At 39.9% G+C, this 16852-nt stretch overlaps 1 protein-coding gene across 2 annotated transcripts in view; it reads left to right on the top strand.

Annotated features, from left to right (window-relative positions):
- The first annotated feature begins 1219 nt into the window (after positions 1–1219).
- adcy8 (adenylate cyclase 8 (brain)) overlaps positions 1220–16852 on the top strand; it is a 70147-nt gene continuing 54514 nt past the window's right edge. Inside the window, exons 1-3 of one of the 2 annotated variants that reach the window (XM_067452548.1) lie at positions 1220–3715; positions 13178–13327; positions 16110–16240. In XM_067452548.1, the coding sequence (XP_067308649.1) occupies positions 2849–3715; positions 13178–13327; positions 16110–16240 (1148 nt within the window). In that variant the 5' untranslated portion in view covers positions 1220–2848. The remainder of the gene's footprint in view (positions 3716–13177; positions 13328–16109; positions 16241–16852) is intronic. The other variant, XM_067452549.1, reaches the window with a different exon arrangement.

The following is a 16852-nucleotide window of genomic DNA, read 5'->3' as shown; positions in this document are numbered from 1 at the left end:
AAAATATATTCCAATAGAAAAGTTATTTGAAATTCTAACAATATTTCATAATGTTACTGTTTTTACTGTATTTTTTAATAGAAAGAAATGCTGCCTTGTAGAGCACTTGAAGACAAAATCTCACTGATTTTGTCACCCCAAAATCACCCCAAAAATGTAAACAGTGGTGTATGTAGTGTATGTAAAGCAATTTTTATACATAAAGAGAAAACAGGCAGTGGTTCTATGATGATGTGAAGTTTGGCCAGCGGAAACTTCAGAACAACATTATTGGAATGACAAATTCTGTCATCATTTACTGATGTCATTTCAAAACGCTTTCTCTTCTATGAAGCACGGATCATATTTAAACTTGGCAGATGAAGACTCTGACATCAGATGCCAGACTCCACTGGTCTCAAATTTGAATATGCATAAGTGCATTTCTATCGTTTGGCTTCAGAACACTTGGAATATGACGCATAAGCTGTTTTTATTACTTTTACCATACTTTGGTGCTTTTGTCCTGTTTGGAGCTTGGATAATTGTCTGGTCCCGACAAGCTTTCATTATAGGGGGGTTAAAGCATCAACATTCTCAAACTTCTATGTGTTTCACGGAAGAAAGAGGTTTGGAACATGATGGTGAGTAAAGGATGAAAATGTTTATTTTTGGGCGAACTATCTCTTAACCAGTCACAGTTTTAGCTTGGATCGATTATTATTTGTGACCCTGGACCACAAAACAAGTCACACGGCACACACGGGTATATGTGGCAATAGCAATACATTGTTTTTGTCAAAATTATCATTTTTTTAATTATTTGGACATTTTCATTGCACCTCATGTTCCAGGTGTTTTTGTCTTTTGGTAACAAACCATACATCAATGGAAAGCCTATTTATTCAGGTTTCAGATCATATATAAATCAAGATATTGACCCTTATGACTGGTTTTGTGGTCCTGGGTCACTACTGTGAACATGTATTTTAGCCAAATCTCCATTGTCATTTAAAGTATGATAAGGGATATTGGACGATGATTGTGTAGCCTATACATTGATTGTGTGTTTCTGTTAACTAAAGGAACAGCCATGCTGAGGCCCAGAGCAGCCGGTGACCGCGCGGACGCTGCTGCCGCCGACAGTTTCCTGTGGCGGTTTAACATTCTTCTTTTTCAGAGCAAGCAAAAAAAAAAAAAGAAGTAAAAATGAGGAAGTGAGGAACGCAGGGAGAAACTCCTGGAAAGTAAGACAGAGTCTTGTATGGTACAAACCCACAGTCGTTAAAAAAAGAGCCGGCAGCGCAAGCGGGGGACGTGATGAGTCACTCGCGAGGCGTCGTCGGCCCGCTTTGATCAGCCGCGTTTGGGGTCTCACGCTGTAAAATATTTGAACAAGACGAATAGCCGGTGAGTCACGGGTAACGGCGCTAGAGCTAAGTGTGTTATGTTTCTAAATATATCCTGATAAAGTCGAAAAAAGCGAATTACAAGATAACTTTAATAATACGTGAGATTTTTGCTCATTTTTTGTTTTACAGTCATTAAGTCGCTCTTAGGCCTACTGAAAACGACGATATTCGCCTGTCAAATTTCACAGCTTTCTGTATTCCAATCACTGGGTCCACCAAATCTGAAAGCAGAGCTGAAAAGAGTTTTTGTTTTGGAAGCATTCAGTATGTAAATAGCTTGTTAAGTGACGTTGAGATAATTGTCAAATAAGCTGGTTGTCCGACCAAATAGCCTACATTTTGTTAATAAATGTACGCCCGTGAAGTTCTCGCTTGCTAAAGAGGATCAGTTTACTGTCAAGAGTTTTATTGACGATAATCATGAATAATAGGCTATTAACAATAATTTTAGTATTGATTTTTGACTTCACTTAAATGTATCTATTTATTTATTTTGTTTTTGAATACGTTGTTAAATGTCCTGTACCACTGCCCCATTCTTGCGCGCGCTCCTCTGCGGTGCCCGAGACAAAAGCTGCGCGCGGGGAGGAAAAAGAGGCAAGGAGCTCATGACGTCGGGAAGACTCAGTCACACACACACACACACACACACACACACTCCTCCCCTCTCTCTATTTTTCTTAGTGTAAATACCATCTCCACCAGATGAGCGGGCGCACTGGATGTTTCTGTATAACATCACAGAAGCCTTCAGTATCTTTACTGTCTGATATTGACGTTTTGTTGTTTTTGCCTGCATGTTTTTGTTTGGTTTCAACTGATATTATTCTTGGATTTCAACACTCAGCTTCTACATCTTTCGCGACCTGTACTGTTACCAGAAAGCCTCAAGACTGAGGAAGAGGAAGGTCTCGACAGCTCTTAACCTCACCCCTGGATATGACAAAGATTCCTGGAGTTGGGGGAAATACCACAGAAGAGCCGCATACAGTAGCCTAAACGACTGGACTGTACCGCGCGAGGGGCGGAATGGCGTTGTGGAAAGGACTCCTGAACATTCTTGAATGTGCATCCTGGTTGCGATAGAGAGAACAGAGCCACACCAAGACCAGCTGCAGCAACACAGGGGGTAATACGCGCAGACAACAGGGTCATTTTCCTCGTCAGATCGCGTTAAGATGCGCTGTTGTTCAGCACGCGAGCGGGCGCATGCCATGCTGTAGCGCTGCGCAGCCAAATGGCACGAGCCAGCGCGACCGAATCGCTCTGACGTTCGCGGAGGACAAGACGTATGATGATGAGCGGCAGCTGCCGTGGGACCTGTCTGCTTGTCCCGATGCGTTCTCCACTCTCCATTCGGTTCGCCTTCACTCTTCCTCGCACACACCTGCTCGTATTCTCTCTCTGTGTTTTGGGAACGCGTGTAGGTAAATAGAACCGCGTCTGGCGTGGGAACAATGGAGTTGTCAGAGGTTCGCTGTTCCAGCGCGAGCGAGGAGCTGTACACCATCAACAAAACCCCGAGTAACAACAACGGGAACCGACCGAAGCGCCTGCTGTGGCAGAATGCCGTGCGACACATCACAGAGCAGCGCTTCATTCACGAGCACAGCCCGAAACCCGTCTCACCGGACGAGCCTCACGCGCAGGGCTCGCGCAAACACTCCGCCGGCAGGACGTCGGTGAGCGACCGGCACAACAACGGCGGCACTAAAGTCTTCCCCGAACGCTCGAGCAGTGACCTGGGTTTCTTGCAGATCGACTGCGCGCCCAGTAACTCAGACTTCTTCCTGAGCTGGGGCTACACGTACCGCGGGGTCATCTTCCCCACGCTGCGCTATGCCTTCAAATCCAGGGACCTCGAACGCCTGTACCAGCGCTACTTCCTGGGCCAGCGACGGAAGTCCGTGGTGGTCATGAACATTTTGGACGTGGTGACCAAGCTGACCCTGCTCGTGCTGCACCTGACCCTGGCGTCCACGCCGATGGACCCGATCAAAGGGATGCTGCTCGGCTTCTTCACGGGCATCGAGGTGGTCATCTGCGCTCTTGTTGTGGTGCGCAAGGACACAAGCTCGCACGGTTACCTGCAGTACAGCGGTGCGGTGACCTGGGTCGCCATGGCCACGCAGATTCTCGCGACGGGACTGGGCTACGGCTTGCTCGGGGATGGGATAGGGTACGTGCTCTTCACGCTCTTTGCCACCTACAGCATGCTCCCGCTGCCTCTCACCTGGGCCATCGTGGCGGGACTGCTGACCTCCGCGTTGCACATCGCGCTCCAGCTGCTGGTGCCCCCTCGAGCGCAGATCTCCACGAATCAGGTGAGACCAGAGTGAATCAGAGAAACGCGCAATATTACATCATGGCAAGTTTGTGTGCATCGGTGCGGGTGCAAATGGATGTTTTCAGTGCTTGAGGAATTGAACCTTGGCGCGACGGTCGCTGTCCACCCAACGTGGTGCTGAAAGTGACATTTTAAGGTCGTTCGCTGCGGTATGCCTTGTGCTGTTCTGTCTGATATTGATGTCTTGTTTTCGCGGTCCTAATTTTGTAGAGGTCAGTAAAGGTCAAGAAGAGCTCGTGAATGCGGCAAAGCAGTCATAATAGAGCACTGCAGTCAGTTACCCATTTCAGTAACATCTGAGGAGAGCTTAAGCATTGGCAGTGTTTTCAAATATATGTAGAAAAACGTATGCTTTTGTAAATATTAATTGTAAAAAATCCACAAAACAATTCAAGTAATAGATTTCTTCTGTGGAAATTATCATTTTTTTGGGTCATACAATTAATGTCAATGGGGTTCAAAGTTGTTTTCACACCGGTGTTCTTTAAAGTATCTTCTTTTGTGGTTTGAGACAACATGAGGATAAGTAAATGATGACCGTTTTTCCTTTTGGGTGAACTATCCCTTCATACGTTGCTTTTAATTGCGTGCACACGGTTGCATGCGTGTGTATGAATGCCAACAAAGCTTCTTTCTCTCTCTGTCAGATGCTTGAGAGATTCTAAATGACAAGATGACCTGAGGTCAGGCTTCACACATGTGATCATTTCATATCACGTCTAAATTGAGGCACTACAGTTATTCTGTGACATTCACCTGCGCACACATGCTGCTCACAAACAAGCAAACACACACAAAAACAAGCACACAGCCACACAAAACAGACAGAGAAGAGACAGGAAGCTCTGTGAGTTAATTATAGAGTGCAAAGATTATTCACTGTGATTACAGTCGAGAGAGAGAGACAGACAGACAGAGTTGTTTGGTGTCCTTTCACATGCTGAATCAGGCCAGGTCCAGATGTCTACATGCAGATTCAGGTCAAAATAGCCAAACTCATCTTTACCAGACCCAAAAATGTGTGCGTCCAAGCAGTGGTCGAAGATGCTGTGTGAGGTAGACTGTAAAAATAGCATGCGTGGGAGGGAGATATGGAGAAGGGCTCTCTGACTCACACACTTGTCTGCCAGCATCTCTTCGTTTCCCATCTCTGTTTCCCTCTCCTTCGCTTATACTGCGGGACGCGCTCTCACACACACACCCTCAGACCTGACCGCACACCTGTTTTGGTGTTTAGCGCTACGTAAATGCCGTCAATGGCTGGTTAAGATGGACGTCAGTTAGCGGTTGCTTTCTTGTGCTCTCTCTGGGTTTATGGAAACTCCTTAAGGGTATCAATCTATCATTTATAAGACACTTCACAAACTCTTCCAGACCAATGTGAGAGTGTTGTGGGCAGTAGGGGGGATTGTGGATAGGAGAAGTGCAGGGAGATGTGGACTAGAAATGTATTTCCTGCATTAAGAGCGAGAGGTTTTGAGTTTAAATCGTACTTACTGACAATAAACACAAACACACACACACACACACACGTTTGTTTTTGTGGAATGTGGGGACATTCCATAGTAGTAATGGTTTTTAACCATACAAACCATATTTACTACCCCCCTACACTGTCCATGTCCCTAAACCCATCACAGGAAACATTCTGCATTTTTACTTTCTCAAAAAACTCATATGTATGATTTATAAGCCTTTTGAAAGGACATGGGTAATGTCTTCATATTTCACCCTCTCCTTGTAACATATGTCATCATACATACATATGTCATCATTTGTGTCCTGATATTTCACACACACACACACACACACACACACACACACACACACACACACACACACACACACACACACACACACACACACACACACACACATGTTGGTCTATGTGGTTTACCGGGACTCCATAGGCGTAATGGTTTTTATACTGTACAAACCGTATTTTCTATCCCCTTACACTGCCCCTGCCCCTAAACCTACCCATCACAGGAAACATTCAGCATTTTTACTTTCTAAAAAAAACATCATTTAGTATGTTTTTAAGGCCTTTTGAATTATGAGGACATTTGATATGTCCTCATAAACCACATTTATAGTGTAATACCAGTGTAATACCCATGTAGTTATACAAATTTGTGTCCTCATAAACCACATAAACAGGCTCACACACACACACACACACACACACACACACACACACACACACACACACACACACACACACACACACACACACACACACACACACACACAGAGTTTCCATGATTTATGGGGACTTCATGATGATTTTATACTGTAGGCCTACAATCCGTATATTCTATTTCCTAAATCTAACCTTTGCAGAAAACATTCTGTTTTATTACATTTTCAAAAAACATAATGTAATATTTATACGTTTTTCTAATGAAGAACAAAAAAATATCCTCAACGTCTGAGATTTCTGGTATTGGCCTCCTTGTGTGGACATTTTAGCCTTGTATAAATATATAAGTTGTTAAAAATGTTTTTGAAAAGAGGGATCATGTGGTCTCTAAGACTGTGTTTATTTCATCGAAATTCAAAGAACTAATATTAGAAGAAATTAATTCAAAGAGTTTTATTCAGCAAGGACACATTAAGTTGATCAAAAGTGATAGTACAGACATTTACAATTTTGGTAAATACTTCTGTTTAAAATATATGCTGTTCTGTTGGCTGAACTTTTTATTCATTGAATAATCCTGAGTGTATCACAATGTTACCACACAACAAAAAAAAACTGTTTTCAAATGTTTCTTGAGCAACAAATCAGCATATTTGAGTGATTTCTGGATTACAAACAGCTGAACGGACACTGACTACTGGAGTAATTGCTGAGTTATTTGAAATTGGAATAATTTCACAATTTGTATAGTAACAATATAAATAGTAACGATTCAAAAATAGAGAGAGGAATTCTCAGACACATTCTGATTGTCAAAAGTTACGGAACATGTACAGCATTTTTTCAATATAATGACATGCCCATTCTGCTATAGGGAACCTGTGTGAATTTGGATAAGAGCTAATTTCATATATCCACTAAAAAGGATGGTTAAAATAATATGTTTCTGAAGAAGGGAAGTTAGTTCAGAGAGAAGCCCTATAGCATAATTTGTTTCCAATGAAATGCAGACATTTTATATCTGACTTAAGTGTCCAAAATAAAGTAAAAAGGTAGCCTCTTTTGTTGCTTTTCCCTTTGTGAAACAGAGAGTGACAGAGAAGTGGAGCATCGTTTGTGGGGGCAGCGCTCCATGCCCAAAATTACTGCCCTATATATGCCGTGGTCTGCCATTAAAAGATGATACTTAATATAACAAAGTTTGGTTTGAGGCTGCTTGCTGCATGAACTGAGATCACAAAAGCACAGATTTTTAAAGGGATAGTTCCCTCCAAAACTAGAATTGTCATCCTTTACTCATCCAAACCTGAATGATTTATTTGTTCTGCAGAAGAAGATATTTTGAAGAATATGGATAACATTTGACAGACCTCTAAGACTTCCATAGTATTTCTTCTTCTTCAATACTATGGAAGTTAATGGGGTCCATCATCTTTTGAAACGGTTTTGTGTTGAAGAAAGAAATTCATACAGGTCTGGAACAAGCAGATATAATTTTCATTTTTGTGTGAACTATCCCTTTAAGGAGGCTACATTTGGGGGGGTTGGGGCTGAGATGAAATAAACGGGGTCTAGCAAAGCTTATTCCACAGTACTCAGTCTTGTAGAAACCTGAATGTATCCGTACAGTGAGCAAACAACACATTTTGCTCATGTAGATTTTCACACATGTACAGTGCAGAAATCAATAACAGCAGGCTGACCGGTTCAATCAATTCAATGTTTTTTCATGTATGAGTGATTAATAATGTATTTTTCAATCAAGCATTTGAACGTTGACACCGTAGATGGTCCTGCCGTGTAATGGAAACCTTGAGAACAATCATCTGCTGCTAACAATGATAGTGTAAAATTGTACTGAGATCAGTATTACAGTGTAGAAAGCAACATGGACAGGATTACTAGGTAACGGTCCAATGCGTCAGGCTTGATTAGGGAAAATGTCTCAGACAAACCTCCACAGTTTCCAGTGAGAAGGCTAGGTCGTCCTGTTTTTTTTTTTTATGGCAGAGAGCCAAGGTGAAAATGTAGTGATGAGTTTTTTGCCTTCATAATATACCTCAGAAAGAGTAAATGGCATATTTAATTTGACACGGCAATGAGGGATAGAATGCTGTTCAGTATGAATCTAATATATAATATAATATCTAATGTGTACCTCAGTGAATAACCTTATCAAAATACAACAAATAGCCAATGAATAAAAACTCCAACATATTGTCTGTTTAACATCAAATAAAATGTGGCATCCACTCTCACCAAAGATTAACATGCCATAAGAATACAGGACCTTTCTATTTATTGAAAATTGATTGAGATCTACCCTAACCACATCAGTGAAAAGTGCCGGGAATGGGAAATACTCTATAGGTTATCTCAGTTACAGGTGCTATATAGCACTTAAAGGTCCGGTCTGTCAGAAGAAAAGGTTGTGGGGTTTAATCTCGACGCTGCCGAGAGGTCACAGCGAGCAGCGGTGAAAATACAGCTAGTTCCGCAATGATTGCTCATCTGCCGTGAGATGCTCCATGGAGAATGGCTGCTGTGTGCCACTTAAAAATACCCTAAATGTCAAATTTCAATTTCAAAGTTTATCAATTGGGAATTTTAACGTTACTGCTCGCTGGCTGAATTATCAGTGGACAGCAGCCCATCTACTGGAAATCTCAGAGGCAGAATTTTACAACAGTAATCAACCCCAGTAATTAAATGGAGTGTTAATTAAATCTCAGTTCAGCTCCTCGGCGTGGTGAAGACTCTCTGGCTGGAGTACAATGTTGATATTAACAGTTTCATTAGATCTGTTGGTCTAGGAGACGCTTTGCGGTTGTTGTTTTTTAATTCTCTTTCATTTGCTGCAGTCAATGAGAGTCAGTCACTCTTAACGATTTCTGCTGCATGCTGACGGATATCACTGTACTTTGCTGAGATAATTATGGTGTTAAAGGCTATAGTTAAAGTGCACTGTATTTGTGTGTGTGTGTGTTTGAAGTATTCATTTAGAACTGATTTAACGGATTTGCTCTGCAAATTCTCATGCTGTATTTACATGCACGGAATGAAATGTACGATGGCCACAAAGCGTGTTTTGATGTTTAAGCCACAATGCATGAAATACATTTCATATAATGCCTCGATTTTGTATAGAAGCCAGTTCTCATGTTTCCGCAATTTATATCTCTGCAAAATTTGGAATGTTCCTTGCAATTGCAACTTTATGTCTCACGATTGTGACTTTATATCTTACGTTTTGTTGTTTTTCAGTTGCAATTCTATTTCTCATATTATGGACTATTCCTTATAATTGAGACTTTGTGTGTCATCGTTGATACTAGTTCTTATAACTGGCCCATATGTCTCACAATTTTGACAATAATTGCAACTTTATATCATACAAAAAGTAGCAAAAAAAATGTAAGTTTAAAATAAACTTGTTTAACTAAGTCTAAGAAAGCTTGTGTTCCCTTGCACAAAGAACAAACACAAAGTTTCATTGGGAATGCAAAACATTTCTTTTTTCCTCCAATCTCATATTTTTTTCCATCACCATGTGCCGGGGCTTTATGGGTTTCCATACTTTTTAAAACATTTCACAAATAGGCATTTCTAGACATATTTCTAGGCTTTAACTAGACATATTGTTCAAAATTAAGACAATTATTGTGTATTTCTGTTTGTCATACTACAATATGGTTCAAGTACACTGTAATATTTTTTGTTGTTGGTTTAACTTAAAAAAGTAAGTAACCTGGTTAACTTAAGGATAAGTTTATTGAAATAAAAAATTTCAGTTAATGCAATGAAGGAAATTGCTTTAATAAATAGAAACTCAAAATATTATTGTATCTGAATCATGAAAATAGCACAATTTAGATTTTTTTCACTGCATCATCACAAATAAAACACAATTACCCAATATGCTTAAAAATTCGTTTAATAATATTTAAATAAAGGTTGTCGATTCTCAAAAATGTTCATTGTATTAACTAAAATGTTTAATTTCAATGAACTCAAAATTTTAAGCCAACCAGGTAACTTTTGTGCGGTCTATAAAATGACTTTAAACTGATTGGGAAAATTACCTGTAGATAAATGTAAAGCTAAGAACCATATTCTAAGAAACACACCCGCAAAGACTCATCTACATTAGTCTGTATGCAGTTCATGTTTTCGTATGTCGAGAGGCATTTGTACAGTGCTAGATAATGTAAGGTCAGTGATTTGAATGGGGAAAGGATGAAATAATGAGCTTTCCCATTAAAACTGTCCACATCACTGACCTCTGTGTGTGTGTGTGTGTGTGTGTGTGTGTGTGTGTGTGTGTGTGTGTGTGTGTGTGTGTGTGTGTGTGTGTGTGTGTGTGTGTGTGTGTGTGTGTTATTTTATTTCATAAAGCACACACATTGCTAAAGTGCATGTTTGTGTTGTTTATGTGTTTGTAAATATAATTTACAATTTCAAATGGCTACAATTATCAGAAGTCATATTTAAGTCAATTTGCATGCTAGCTTGATACTTGAATGTTGATAATGTTTACTGCATTGTTTCTGCGGCCTGTGTGTGTATCTGGAGGGGTTGTATTAATTAGGGTCCTTTTGCTTGGCTCTGTCTGAAATGGCAGCCTTTAATGCCCCCGCGGGACAAAAAAACCAAGAGTAATTGAAACTGTAAAGGACGGGGGGGCTTGTTAATCAGTCATAAAATTTAGATTCCCAAAAGGGATGTGTCTAACTGAAAGAAACATGCACGAGCACACACACGCATGCGCACACACACACACAAACAAATGCCCGTGAGGCTTTTGTAGTAATAGGTGCAGAGGCATGCTTAAACATGTTTTGCAGTGATTGTTTTAGAGTGTTAATGATTGCAGGTGGTTACATCATTCTCTCTGGAGATTTTCACCACATGTTTGGTAAAGCGTGTGTATTTTTGGATCCCTCTGAGAGGTATGACAGTAAATGTTCCAAATCCAGTAAACTAACAGTGTTTGTTCTCGTTTCTAAATATAAATATGCACCTCTGTGTGTAACTTTTTAGCTGTGGCTCATGGGCTACTTTACTCCGGGTCAACAAAGACATTGTGTCTTCTGTTTTGTTGTATCCAGTCTCAGAATGTCTCAATCAAAATTGCTTGATTAGACACTAATTGTACCTTTTTAAATACACTCTGAGCCCTGGAAATTTCATAGCAGCCATTACATTACAATTTTTGAAGGCTTTATTCATGTTTTATTTGGTGGCCTAACAGAGGTTAACAGAATTCATACACCTGACACATTTACAAACTTATCACTGGTAGAAACAAGATTTTTTTCTGATTGTAATACAGTGCCATGTCAATTTTTTTATTTCTTACTGATTACAGTAGGCTAACTGGTTCAATCCAGACTAAATATATTACGCAGTATTTATGGGTAGTATCTGGGATCAATCTTCTCTCACCTCTGCAGATCCCCCTGGCCTAGTGGAGGGGCTCCAAGAGTCCTTTATTTGTTTGTTTGTTTGTTTATTTGTTTCTAAAGACGTGGTTAGCCAATCAGAAAATGGAAACCAATTGAAAATGCATGGTAGGAGAACAGCTAAGCTGTCGCCTAAAGGCTAGCTCATGTTATTATGAAGCTAAAATATGCAAATCATAATTTGGCAGCAAGAAAGTCCATGTTTCTGTTTGTTCTAATCTGTACTTGCACATGTAAGAAAGACAAAAATCATGGAAAATCTTCATGGCTTCAGCTTCATATTGACATATTAATCACAGTGTCATTAATCATTGGATCTGGAAAGCTAACACTAAAAAATCAATTTGCTTTAGCCTTTAAAGGTATCATGAACTGACTTTAAAAAAAAAAAAAAAAAAAAAAATATATATAATATATAATATATATTATATATAATATATAATATATATATATATATATATACTGTTGTTCTAGGTCAACTTATGACGTTTGCATGGTTTTTACATTCACAAACATCATAATGAATAAGTAATAGGCTATTTTCTTCCCTGGTTTTTAGCCTTGCTCTTGAAGATAGTGATAGTGCAAGCTCTGGCCACAATACACAATCAAACCAATACACAATCAAGTTTGATCACGGGATTGCAGGACAAATTAACCAACAGCACCCCAAGTACAAAGGATACTCCAGCCTGTGACAGCGTAAAAGTTATGTTTAGTTAGACACATGCATAATCAGTAGATATTAAAGATAACGCAATAACAAGGCAATACTCTCACATAAAAATCCAGTCTCTTATTTACAAACGAATCCGTGGCAAAATTAAGTGAACAAACGTGCAATGTCTTTCCCACTTGAGCTGGATCTTCATTAAAATAATGTTCAACCATGCACCAATAATATTGGAATCCAAAGGAAGCTTATGACATGGTTAAAACATGCATAAGCTTTATTGCTTGGAAGTTTGATCCGGTTGAGCTCCACGTCGGCGTATGTTATTTATCTATAACATGTCATGCCATTACATGCACGAGTCAGTGAGCATGGCAACAGAATTAAACATTCACAGATTTGCTCGTTTGCTGAGCCAGCTGTCAATAAAAGCTTTTCTTTGACTAACAAGGACATTTCCAGCTCTGAAACTTGCAGGATATTCTTATATTAAGATGACCTTTTATATATCAAAAGCTCAAGGGAAAGTGGATTTCTCAATTCATGACCCCTTTAAATGACTACATTTGAAATGCATGCTTGCTGCTTACTGGCTGACATTTATTAATTGCACATTATTGTGCATGTGTGTGTTAGTGTGTGAAAGAGAGAGAAAGATGACATTTAGCTCCTGTCTCCCAGGGAATAGTATTGCATTTAAATTAAAATAAGCATTTAAGTATTTTTTCTCCTGTATGCTTATGCTCAAGGTCTAAAATTTGCCAAGTGCCAAATGCCAGAAAAAAATGGTTTTGGCGAGTAAATAAAATGTACTTGGCGGTGGCTGGTATCTGTAAAATGAGGATGAAATGCACAATAGTGTTTTATGGTTTCGTATATATGGCTGGAAAATGTTCTCATTCACTCGCCATTGGCACATATACAAAAATCTTCATTTTGGACCTTTGTTTATGCTGTATTTGTGTATAAGTTCCAGATGTAAAATTCAACATAATGTGAATTTTCGTCAGCAGCTGATAAATGGATCTAGTTCATTTGTGTCTATGTGTAGTTTCACCTGCGGTTTACTTCTTAAGGTCAGTAAAATTCTCTGTTTCTCTTCTCTCTCTCTCTCTCTCTCTCTCTCTCTCTCTCTCTCTCTCTCTCTCTCTCTCTCTCCAGCTGTTAGCTCAGGTGCTGCTGTTCTTATGCATAAACACTGCAGGGATGTTTATCAGCTACCTGTCAGACCGCGCCCAGCGACAGGCCTTTCTGGAGACACGCAGGTGCATCGAGGCACGTCTCCGCCTGGAGACGGAGAACCAGCGACAGGTTAGTGTTCGCAAAGTCCAAAAGTTTCCTTCACACCCTCCATGACACATGTAAACCTGTTTGTGGCCAGAGTGCTTGAGGAAGTTTCCAGGAAGTGTATGTGTTTGTGCGCTATCATTTGCTCTATCCTTGAATTCTGTTTGATATATCCGCATTATATTGGGCACTGCAAGTTATTGAAAAAATAAATTAAAAATTATTATGATTTTACAGTAGTAGCCATAATTGTAGTCATTTTAGTGGTACTTTGGCAGAATCTGTGGTTACCATGGCACATTTTTGTTCATGTAATGCCACATGCACAAAGAAAAATAAAACACACACACTTCTATTCAAAAGTTTGAGATTGGTTAAAATTTTTAAGTGTTTAAAAGAAATATATTATGCTCACCAATACTGCATTAATTTGATTAAAAATATAGTAAAAACAGTAATACTATGTGTGGCGAGGTGAACGAGCGACAGACATGGGAGGAGCGAGTGAGACCGGGGACGTGATTGCGAAAGAGTGTCACCTGCGAGCCACACCAGTCTCGAGTCCTCTCATAAGGGAGCTCTGAGGCATTTAAAGACGAGCGACACCAGTCAAGGACTCGGGACCGGTGTGGCTCGCAGGTGACGCTCTTTCGCAATCACGTCCCCGGTCTCACTCGCTCCTCCCATTTCTCTTGCTTGTTCACCTCAATGTCACATCCTTCAGAAATCATTGTAATATGATGATTTGTGCTCAAGAAACATTTCTTATTATTATCAATGTTAAAAACAGTTGTGATGCTTCATATTTTTGTTTTCAAGGTTTCTTAAATTAATTGAAAATTCAAAAGGCCAACATTTATTTTTAACTTTTGTAAAATATTATAAATGTTTTTATTGTCACTTTTTGTTTAATTTAAAGGTGCACTATGCAACTTTCCTTCCACTAGAGGTCGCCTATTCTAAACACAAGCGTAGTTTGATGACGCAAAGTTTGAGCGCAGCATCTTGGGACATGTGGTTTTCACCACACAGCCGAGTGTTGTGGAGCTGATCACGGCCGCTGAAGTGATTGTTACACAAATACCCGCCTTGCGAGCACCGGGACTTTTATTACGACGGGACACATTCCTGCGCATGCAGTATTTCTGCTCTTCCGGTTATGATTATGAGGTAATGCAGCTCTGTTTATCATATTAGATACATTTAAGTGTGTTGAAAATTATGTTATATTACTCAGTGCGTTCACTTGTTAACACTGCTAAGAGTAAAGCGATCCTGCCAAATAAAACCCGAAACCGAGGGTAGCGCAGATATGACGCAGTTGACAGGCGACTTCCTCAGACGCTATGCTGCAACGTCCTGGTCCTTAGTTAAAATAGCAATTTACAAATAGTTGGAAACATTTAGGATATTGTAAGTACTCAACTGAACAAAATATATAACACCGGCCTAGTGGTTTTGGGATATTTTACTGCAAAAATACTACATAGTGCACCTTTAATATGTACTTGCGGTATAGAAATATATATATATTTTTTTTTTAAAACCTGACCATACATTTTTTTAAAAGGTAGTTTACATGCAAGTGCACACACACTCACGTGCTGTTGCTACTGTACAGTATATCCCAGTCCTTTTCCAGCAATGAGCCGCAGTGGGTGAGAGTAATTGATTTGAAGATGAGAACAGCATCTCATGGGGACAGAAGGCTAGTTTAGAAAGGTTCTGAGACTCCTTAGGGAATCTCACTCCCCCCCACCCCCCATCTCTTTCTCTGAGAGCTCTCCGGCTGTTTGCTGAAGTGGGTTTTATTTGCCAGTCAAGTGGAGCCCATGCTGGTGCCACTTTGTGCGTGCGCGCGTGTGTGCTACCTCTTCTTTTTTATGTCCATGTATCCAAATTTCCTCTGCTTTTAGCCCAGGCAGTGGTGAGCACAAACCTCTGGCTTGTTAAATGCATATTTTCAGTACACACTCTTTATCCTTCAGCATCACAAAGGAGAATTAAAGCTGAGGTGTGTCATTTTTTCAATTTGAAAATACTTTCTCCTACCTCAGCTCAATATGACGAGGCAGGTGCAAGTTAAATTTCCCCTGAAAAATGTAAACACCGAAAAACTGAAATTTTGCTTTAACATACTGTATATGCCAAATATATGTTCCTTGCAGTGTTTTGTTTATTCTCACATTGTACTGAATGATAAATGCATTTCTGTTTTTTGGGAAGTTAAGTTTGAAAAGACACTGATATGCATGTATATTTAGCCCAGTGTGCTGGACGCCTGGGGGTGTTTGATTGACTACTGAACCATAAACTGTTCCAAACTAGCACTGGATAAAAATGTCTTGAAGCTATTATTGCAGTAAAAAGAAACTGTATCATATTAATGTGTAGGATTGAATAATAATAATAGGGGGGGGGGGGGATTGTTTATATTACATTGTGGGCACCAAATGTCCCCATAAGGATAGTAAAACCTGAGATCACCTACATTGTGGGGAGCAGCCAGCGGTCCCTACTTTTCAAAAGGCTTATAAATCATTCAGGATGAGGTTTTTTTATGTTTCCTGTGATGGGTAGGTTTAGGGGTAGGGGCAGTGTAAGGGGATAGAATGTACAGTTTGGACGGTATAAAAAACATTACGTCTATGGAGAGTCCCCACAAAGATAGTGAACCAGACGTGTGTGTGTGTGTGTGTGTGTGTGTGTGTTTGTGTGTGTGTGTGTGTGTGTAAATGCATTCAGTGCCTAAATGATTTAAGTCCACGTTTAATAAAGCGCTTTACCCATGCTGCACCTGTGTTAGGAGCGTCTGGTGTTGTCGGTGCTGCCACGCTTTGTAGTGCTGGAGATGATTAACGACATGACCAACGTGGAGGATGAGACCCTACAGCACCAGTTTCACCGTATCTACATTCACCGCTATGAGAACGTGAGGTAATTTTTTTCCTTTTTGGTACAGTCATCATGAAAAGAATAGAAGAGAATCAAATTGAATTTAATCAGTCATCCGCCATTAAGGCTTGGTCGCCCACCATTGCGGCTCAGTCACCCGCTGTTATGGCTCAGTCATCCTTGATTATGGCTGAGTCACTCTCTTTTATAACCCAAACAAGTAGCCTGTTGCAGCACAGTCAGTCACAGTATGAGCACCAAATAGGCTCTGACTGGCCCCAAAATTGAGCCAAACTGAAGCCATTTTAGCATTTTCACTGGCTTACCCTTGATGAAAAAGCTTCCAATCTTCAGTGTCGCATGAATGATCCTGCAGAAATCATTCTAATATGCTGATTTGGTGCTCAAGAAACATTTCTTATTGTTATCGATGTTGAAAACAGTTTGCTGCTTAATATTTTTGCGTAAACCATGGCCATTTTGGGGGGGATTTTTTTTAATCAAAAGTCCCAAAGAACAGCATTTATTTGAAACAGAAATCATTTGTAACATTGTACTGTAAATGTCTTTATTGTTACTTTTGATCAATTGAATGTATCCTAGCTGAATAAAAGTATTAACTTATTAAAAATAAACAATCAAACAAAATTAAAA

Source organism: Pseudorasbora parva, chromosome 9 (assembly GCF_024679245.1).
Source record: "Pseudorasbora parva isolate DD20220531a chromosome 9, ASM2467924v1, whole genome shotgun sequence".
Taxonomy (NCBI): Eukaryota; Metazoa; Chordata; class Actinopteri; order Cypriniformes; family Gobionidae; genus Pseudorasbora; species Pseudorasbora parva.
The sequence above is the reverse complement of the archived record's forward strand: the minus strand, read 5'-3'. Positions and strand labels throughout refer to the sequence as shown.